This window comes from Branchiostoma belcheri, unplaced genomic scaffold (genome assembly GCF_001625305.1).
Source record: "Branchiostoma belcheri isolate BF01 breed outbred unplaced genomic scaffold, Haploidv18h27 scaffold326, whole genome shotgun sequence".
Taxonomy (NCBI): Eukaryota; Metazoa; Chordata; class Leptocardii; order Amphioxiformes; family Branchiostomatidae; genus Branchiostoma; species Branchiostoma belcheri.
Window position 1 is genome coordinate 9,376 of NW_017803939.1, and position 9,256 is coordinate 18,631.

General features: G+C 39.3%; 2 protein-coding genes across 2 annotated transcripts in view; one reads left to right on the plus strand and one right to left on the minus strand.

Annotated features, from left to right (window-relative positions):
• The first annotated feature begins 327 nt into the window (after window positions 1-327).
• Window positions 328-1,845, plus strand: LOC109475084 (leucine-rich repeat and immunoglobulin-like domain-containing nogo receptor-interacting protein 1). The gene is made up of 2 exons (XM_019775627.1): window positions 328-425; window positions 498-1,845. Exons 1-2 carry the CDS (start codon window positions 328-330, stop codon window positions 1,843-1,845), a joined length of 1,446 nt encoding a protein of 481 aa, XP_019631186.1.
• Window positions 1,846-3,387: 1,542 nt separating this feature from the next.
• The window catches only part of LOC109475087 (probable tubulin polyglutamylase TTLL1), a 20,231-nt gene continuing 14,362 nt past the window's right edge, over window positions 3,388-9,256 (minus strand). The window contains exons 7-14 of the mRNA XM_019775630.1: window positions 9,098-9,206; window positions 8,439-8,519; window positions 8,160-8,222; window positions 7,502-7,542; window positions 7,321-7,366; window positions 6,655-6,764; window positions 5,767-5,820; window positions 3,388-5,261 (exon numbers count right to left, since the gene is read on the minus strand). Of these exons, the coding sequence (XP_019631189.1) occupies window positions 5,126-5,261; window positions 5,767-5,820; window positions 6,655-6,764; window positions 7,321-7,366; window positions 7,502-7,542; window positions 8,160-8,222; window positions 8,439-8,519; window positions 9,098-9,206 (640 nt within the window). The 3' untranslated portion in view covers window positions 3,388-5,125. The remainder of the gene's footprint in view (window positions 5,262-5,766; window positions 5,821-6,654; window positions 6,765-7,320; window positions 7,367-7,501; window positions 7,543-8,159; window positions 8,223-8,438; window positions 8,520-9,097; window positions 9,207-9,256) is intronic.

A 9,256-nucleotide genomic window follows, 5' to 3' on the forward strand; every position in this document is an offset into this window, starting at 1 on the left:
GGTGTGCTGATGTTCCTCCTGGTCATCCTTAAGGCGTTGGGGACAACAGAATCCTGCAGGTGTGACTTTGACTATTTCTGCTTCTGCAGCAGACAGAACCTCACCAGCATTCCTCAGGACCTGCCGACAACCATCGTTTACTTGCATTTGGGATATAATCGAATCACAAATTTAAGTCAGTCTGATTTCTCACATTATTGGTGGTTAAGAGCTGTAGAGCTTCAGGGGAACCACATCTCTACCATCAATAGCCAGGCATTCCATCACCTGTCCTACCTGACCCTTTTAGATCTCTCCCAAAACCGCCTCACAAGCCTCGGATCTGACATGTTCACAGGGCCAGAATTCTTGGAGACCCTACGTCTGTCGGATAATGAAATCACTGATATTCAGAATGGAACTTTCAATCCAACGCCACATCTAAGGTACCTAAACCTAGAGAACAACCATATTCAAGCAATTCCCAACAACTTACTTGTTAATTTAACGTTTCTAAGCAGCCTCAGATTGTCTAACAACACCATCACAATGTTTCCCTTTGAAGAGTTGTCAAGAAATCAAATTTCTACTCTTTACCTTGACAACAACCAAATGACAACTCTTCCCTCTCTGGCCTATGACATACTCACAACCATCTCTGACATAAACATTGACAACAACCCCTGGCAGTGTGACTGTAGAATGGTTGAGTTCAGGTTGAAAATGACAGGGTCTTACCCATTTGAAAACCAGATAAATTGTTCCCAACCTGAACACCTCAATGGGCAAAAGCTTATAGATATCAGCCCTGACGATATGATGTCAAGTGGCATACTTCCAACAATTGCGAGGTTTGAGAGAGTTGACAACATGACTATGTATCATGGAGATACACTGTATTTCGTTTGTGAAGCATCAGGAATCCCCACACCAGACATCACAGTCATTCTCCCATCTGGACTGAACGCTACACTAGATGCAAATGGTACCATCACCATCACCAATGTTACAGCAGCAGATGCTGGTCTGTATGTCTGTATTGCTGTAAACCCAGCTGGCTCCACTTTTGCCACCATGGTCATAGATCTACAGACAGTCCCCACAACTGTTTCAACACCTTTAAACAGCCAAGAAAGCAACACTTACTATGAATCTACAACCTCTTTCTCTTCACATGTTTCCGTTGTCCCATCACCTTCAAAACAACCTTCCCCCAGTTTCTCCCTGCCTATACTCCTTGGTGCTGTCTGTGGTTCGGTAGCCGGTACCCTTCTCATCGGAGGCATCATTCTTGCTTTCTGGTGCACGAGAAACAACCAGGGTCCTCCGAAACGCCCAGACTTCAGCGTTGTTTTTAACAACACCAACACCACAGCTACTGTGATAACCAATGGGCAGGATCTGACAACTCAAGCCCAATCTACATGTATTAGACTATCCTCGGATGTCAGAAACCCACATCTCATCCCACAGCCACCCTCCTCCCAGTTTGAGCCTTATGAAAATGTGCAGCCTCCTCCAACAGGTGCAGTTCTGATGCAAACTGCTAGAGGTCTCTCCTCGTATGTCAGAAACCCCCATCTCGTCCCACGGCCAGCTTCCTTCCAGTTTGAACCTTATGAAGATGTGCAGCCTCCTCCAAGAGGTGCAGTTCCAAGCCAAACCGCCAGTAGTAGAGGGCAGGCCCTCCGACCACCTGTCAGAAGCAACAATGAACCTCCCCCAGTCCCCCCTCCCCGCACAGCCAGTGCTACTGGGTATGACAATATCCCTGAGCACACCTACCAAACTTTGACAACGAGCAGGAATCGGCCTGACAATGGAGATGACACTTCACATCACTACCAGTCACTTAGAAGGACATAAACAGATTCTGAAAGTTTTTAACAACCAAAAGATTTAATTCCCACACTTAAGATAAAAAAACCAATTAGACAAACAACCAGCCTGAATGTCAAAACACTCTCAGCTCGTACATCCTTTATATATATTATATAAAGAGATAAATGTAAGACAGTCACTCAGAAGGACCTAACGTTACATGTAAATAGATTCTGAAAATTTTCAAAACTCCTACCCTTAAATTAAGATTAAAAATAATACTTATAGTAATAATAATAAGACAAAATAAACAACCAGCCTGAATGTCACAGAGTTATGTTTAAGATACAGTCATTTACATAATAGATACATGTAATAACTATAAATACTAAATATTAATATAGAATAGTCTCATGTAATTATGTAGTCTGAAGACAAAACACTCGGTTGTTAAGGGTTTATACAATGTTATATATTATAGTATTAATAATTACAGATACATGTAAGACAGTCTGATAGGATTACATATAATAGATTCTGGTGTAAGTTGAATATTACTAATGATTTGATGAGAATAATGTAGTCAGGAGGATCTATTCCTAAAATCATTTTACTGGTTTGGTTGTATTCATTCAGAGTACAGTTAATGATTTGAAAAAAAAAAGTAACATTTTAATTTCAAAAAATAGAATCTGATAAATTGTAAAAAGTCATGATTAACATTTTGTGTTTTGTTTCTCATAGAAAGCTAATATTTCTAAACATGATGAAAAGTTTTGTTTAGACCTATTGTTTTGTATGTCACCTGGTGTTTATGAAATCTTTGTATTGTCAGTGTGTGTGTGCTCTGTGTTTGTTTGTGTGTGTGTGTGTATGTGTGTGTGTGTAGTATGTGGGTGTGTGTGCATGTGTGTGTGTGCTTGTGTGTTTTGTGTGTGTGTGTGTGCGTGTCTGTGTGTGCATGTGTGTTTGTGTGTGTATTTTGTATGTGTGTGTTTGTGTGTGCATTTTTGTGTATGTGTGTGGGGGCCAGTGAATACATGTAATATGTTTACATGGCATGTTCTTTATGTACATTATATGTGTGAACAAGTCAACATATTAACCGAGAAAGGTGAGAAGGAATTCTGTCTCTGAATACCGGGGTAGCTCCACCCCCCCTTGCTATTCCAAACAACGTGTTTTTCTGGACCATTCCAATTTGCCTCACAATTGTAGGGGTGCATCTGCAATATTACATTGACCGCGAAAGCAGCAACGGCAAAAATACACATTCGTGCATCATCCATAGACGGCGTATAAAATTGCGTGCCAATAACACAAAGAGAACCCAGTGTTTTGACTGCGAACACGAAAAAACAGCTCTTCACAACACTCCGTCCGGAGGTCCTGACCTCCTTCACGGAGTAATAATAGAATCTAGTCTCCATAACACACCTTTGTGATCAAGTATAACAGCTCTATTGCTGACTATGGCATGTAGTAGAAAAAACACCTGACGTCGCCTAAATACATTACAGGCAGTAGGCTACCTCGTTTTTGTTGAATTATTGTTTTGTAAACTATTTTACAACATACACTGTCTACTCAATCAGTCTGTTGCCCGATCACAACACACCAAACTCGGTCTGTTGAAAGATTTCTGAGAATCATAATTACATACACTGAACAAATACTGTGAACTTGGTCCACAACCTGAGGTAAGATATCAGCTAGTAATTTGGGCCTATGACCTAAGATTTCCCATGTTTTCTTCCTTGATTTCCTAGACCCGGTGACTTTTGTGGTTGAGGGAAGGTTCTGAATATATGACGGGTTTTAAGCCGAAGGGCAGTTATACCAACTATACAAATACAGATACAGGTGTTTGGAAGTTTAATATACATACAGTGATCATATTTGTACACACAATATCCTTGTTGAAGACTTTTACAAGAGCAATAATTTTCTAATTTACTATTAAACATAGTCACCAGTCCCTGTTTTACATAAAATGCTCTCTGTACACAATCATGAGTCACATTGGTGTGCGACAACACAGAAATTTACACACTTAGTTTATGAAGCAAACATATACATGTAAAATATCATAACATTCAACACAATTATTTAAAGCCAACTTTCATCAGCCATTGTACATCATGCAATGGCAAATCCATATACATTGTATGATGTTACATACATACTGTAACTGTTAGAGAGACAGTGAGACACATGCATTGACAGATGGATAGATCTATATTAAACAACTCAAAACAAATGCTACAATTCAGTTTCAAGGCCGCCAATACTTTCAAATATGAAATTAATCAACCTGCAGTCTTCTACTATTACTAGTACTACTACAGTACCTGTCAAGGCATTGGATGATACAGTTAATATGTAACTGTGTAATATACACATTCAGTCATATCCTCCCTACAGCCAGTCACTGAACATGCAAGTCAGGACCTGTCTCCCTTTGAGTGGGTGTGGCCTAAACAAAGATGTTCTGAGAGAACAGAGCATCCCTTAAGTCCCAAAGGACCCACCAACATTATCTATATGATAGACAATAATGCTTGGTAGAGAAGGGCATGAAGTAGCTTGTATACTGACTGTATTTTTCAGTGTACATGTTATACTTTGTTCCTTTTCTACTACCATGCAGTAGGCAAAGTTCTGTCTATATTTTACAATCTGTGTTTCTTGTCCATTCCTATTTTCAGTTGGTATTTAAAGATCTGCCTGTGATGGAAGCCTTGGTGTATTAAGTCTATTTTGCAGTGTTCCTTGTCCTTTTTCTACTTCCGTGGTGGTCAGTGGTCTGCCAATGATAGAAGACTAGGTCTCTCCTCTGTCTGTATTTTGTAGACAAGTGCTGCTTGCCCCTTTCAAAGTTTCATATATTCCACGTGGTAGGCAGAGGCCTGTCTGTATTTTGCAGTGCTCCTTGTCTCATTCCTACCTCCATGTAGTTGGTGGAGGTCTCCAAGTGTGATAGAAGACATTGTGTCTCTCAGTCTATTCTGTCTGTATTTTGTAGTGTTACCTGTGCCTATCCTATGATCCTATGTCTAGGTGGTAGACACAGGCTTGCAATTTGAAGTACTAAGTATTCCTTGTCTCATTCCTATTTTTAATGAGACAAGATGGTCTTGCATTCTGTAGTATTGTTAATGTAGTTGGTGGAGGTCTCCCTGTGACAGACTTGGTGCCTCTATTCTGCCTGCATTTTGTAGTCAAGTCTACATGTACTTCCATGTGGTTGGCAGAAGGTCTGCCAGGAAAAGAAGACTTGGTGCCTCCATTCTGCCTCTATTCTGTAGTGTTGTGTGTCTCATCCCTACTTCCATGTTGTTGGTGGAGGCCTCCCAGTGAAGGAAGACTTGGTGTCCCTGCCCCGGCTGCCCACACTCACCCCCAGCCGACTCTTGGTGTCCCTCTCCAGGATGTCTGCCTGTGCCAGGTCCTCATCATACCTACACAACGTTGGGCAATGTTATAGAGTACAGGTCTATAAGTACAATCATAATGTCGATGAAGGTTAGACATCCAGGTAATAATATACGCCAAAAAGCAGTTAGTAGTAATACTCAAGCAACTGGATATGAAATTCCAAAATCATATCCAGTTGCTTGAGTAACTGCTTTTTGGTGTATATAACGGTTATTACAAAAATAATATATATTAAGATAACGAGTAAAATTGCCCTGATAAAGATGACAGACAGTTGAACAAGTGGCTGTGAATAAAGCTTTTCAAATATTGAAGTATAGTTTTTCCCTTTAAGTATAGTCATTCCCTTGGTGCTGCTGTAAATGCAATTAAAAATCTTGCACCTGAATATTGTTTGGAACAAGTAACTTAATTAGTTATTTAGTGGAAAATATAAAATATTTAGTTAGTTTTTTTAATGAAAAATATAAATGACTGTAGTGTGTTGTTTGTACTTTTAATATAAGTTTACTACCATTGTATACTTACAGTAGGTCAAAGTTTCCTAGAGCCTCCTTTGGGGGAACTTTGTTCCACCTCACACTGTTAACAGATACAGGAAGATGATATTAGAAACTATTATTAATAGCACATTACCCTTCATTAACTTATGGGGACCTAAGTTCCAAACATAAGATAACAAGTCACAATTGCCCTGATAAAGAAAATGACAGACAGTTGAACAAGTGGCTGTGAATACAGAACTTCAAGCTTTTCAATCATTCACCAACTTGATGGAATTATTTACAGATAAAGGATGTATGAATTTGTCAGAGTGGTTTGGGATGTTTTCATCTAAGGCCACACCAACTTAATTTTATGGATGACATCCTCTGAAGACCACCAAACTAGTGCGCGTGGGCGAATAAAAAAAAATTCTGGCCAAAAACAAAATGCAACTAAGCCACAGGAATGCAAAGCTGTTGTTGTGAATTTGCGGCAGTACTTAGCGATGTACTAGTATACCACAAGCCGGCACATGCTGGCTTTTTGTGGAAATTGTAATTCGGCACTGTAGGCATGAACTGAGTTCTTGAGTCGTGGAGCTTCGGCAGCCTGAGTGCCATCCTGCAGAGTTCCATCCACCGGCTCCGTATTGTCGCTATCTACGATGGACTAGAGCCTCGGAGGACGTGATATTTTTTTTTTGTTGAGAACAGGCGAAAATCAATGCGCGCGCGGATGTCATCCATAAAATTAAGGTGGTGTGACCTAATTCAGTACAATGGCATCGATGTACATGTATCTGACAAATACTAAATAGTGCTAGACATTATAAATGAATAATATATATATATATATATATATATATATATATTTGCAGATCCTTCTCTATTTTTACCACTACAGATGTACCAGTAAAGATCTGAGGCTTACTCAGGCAGTTCCCCGTTAGGCATGACGATGTTGAGAGAGTCGTTAATGAGGTTGTACTTCATGATGCGGTCTGCTGCAGTAGTGGAGGTGAGGGAGGGGGAGGCATTCACCTGGGAGGGAAGAGAAGCAGTGCATATCAGTATGGGGGGACCAGGGCTCTAGCCTGTGCCTGTTTTACTGTCAGAACTTTGTGGTGTGTGACAGCAAAATGTTTCAACCAATCTGTCAAGCTTGATGGACAAAATCGACAAAAATCTTGGGCAAAAGTATAAAACACTCTCAACGACATAATTTGCCTCTCAAAATTCAGGAAATTGCATTAATTTCAAAAGCTTCAAAATCCAAAATTTCCTGGGGGGGGGGGGGGGGCTGCCTCCTCACTAGATCTGAACAAGAACCTGGGCTGATTGGAAAAAAAAATTCAAGAATCTGGGATAGAGCCCTGTGGAGATAAAATACATTCGTTCATAGGACTTTTTTGAGATTAATCAATTGAAAATCAATTTCAGGACTTGACTTACTGATAGAAACTTGACAAATCTAACATCATAGGTGAAGCCAAGCAAACTGACCTTTTTTCCCTTTTTGTTCAAATACCAGTAAATGGTAACTAATATGTAGCTTTTTTTATTAATTTGAATTTGATGCTTTAAAAAAAAGACCAACCTCAATCAGCCATGGCTTCAAGTTGTTGTCTATGATGATGTCATATCTGAAAAAAAACAGTAAGAATCAAGAAATTATCATTATACCAAATTTGTGTCAAAAACGATTCACAACAATGCACTGCACAAAACTATTATTAAGGATATACTCGCTGTTAGAAAAAGTACATGTAGTAACTTACCCATAACACTCAAAACAGTGTCTGTCATTAGCCATCACACCCTGTGGACACAGATCTAGGCTTTTTAAAATCATTTGACACTGTTTGGTGTTCACCACTGTCAACATCCTGAAATATGGTCAACATGAACTTATTCTGCATTTAACTGAAACACAGTCAGGTGTACCATTCCTTATTAGACTTTAGACTACACAACATGTACATGTAGACAACCACTACAATGCCCTTTTCTAACTAGCTGTAAGGCCACACCAATTTAATTTCTTGGTTAACGGCTTTGCCCGCTTCATTTTTTTCTGATATGCAAAAAAAAAAAAAAAATTAAGAATCAACTGCAAAATGCTCATATTTTGCCCTGAACAGTTGAAAACAGTCCTTTTCTTCCTAGTTGTTACAGTTATTCCATCTTTCAATGCAATGGTATTATTCAAAGTTCAAAATTCATTGTTTAAATTTTGAACCAGCCTGGTGTGTTGACTTCATGGCTCCTATCGTACCATTTTGGGGCCATAATAGGATGCCTAGGCCTGTTTTTATTTTTATTTATTTTTCGCCCGCCCGCTCCGTTTATTTTTCTAGAAAAATCCATTAACCAAGAAATAGAATTGGTGTGGCCTTACAATGCCCTTTTCTAACTAGCTGTAAAGAAGAGACTCACTGAGACGGCCTTGAGAGAGTGGACTGTCAACCAGTTGATGTCATCAAACAACTTGTCTGTCACCTATTGGAATAAACCATAATAATTATTAAAGCAAACACACTGAAGCTGATGTTTGTATTTTCATTTGTGTAAGCAATAGTAAAAACATGATCCACAACATATATACACAATGTTTATTTTGCTCATCTAGATATGAGATATACTTTAGCCAAAGAAGAAAGGTCCATATTAAGAATGGTGGTAGATGAATTGGGAGTAACTGTGTAAGATACAAACCTCTTTCCCTCGTGTCCCTTCCAGAAATAGTCTCATGTTCTTGATGGTCCATTTTCCCCCGTGGACATTGTTGTATTCATCCTGGTAGAACAGAAAAATACAATTATTCTAAAACAGTCCAAATATATACATGTTGTGAAATTTCTCACAAAAAAAAAAGAATGAAATCAACTAAATCTTTCCATTTCCATGCACTCCAGCACCTTCACCGTTATAGAGCCATGTAGGTGTTACATGCTAAGTGTTAGCTACATGCAATGTACACCACACAGCAATTCTTCCATGAACTGCAGACAAGAGACCTTCTTAACATCTGTTCCTAGAGGAGGGCCTGCATGGGTAGTGATTAGGAATTACACAAAATTATTTTCTGCCACCAATTACAAATTAAGTCTCATAGCTGATTACGACTTTACTGTTTGCAGCTTATGTACTATTACTATAAGACTATTAACAGATTACATTGATTTTTTGGGAGGTTGCCTACTGATTACAAAGACTAAAAGGCCTGATTACGCCTTGCGAAAAAGGGCATGCAGGCCCCCACTTACTAGTATCAACAATCCTGAGTAGAAACCAGACCACACTGTCTGTAATTTACTACGTCTACAGCTCTACTTTACAAGTACAGACTGAAAGTTGGTGTATTATGTCCTGACCCCATGTTTCTGTATGGACACGTTGGTGAGGTGGATAAACATGTTGTCCAGTTCACTGGTGCTTGACGTATACTTCACGGTGCAAAACCGACAGAACCCCAGGCGGTACCTGAAAATTAATCAGTCAATCAATCAATTAATCAATTGACCGATTGATCA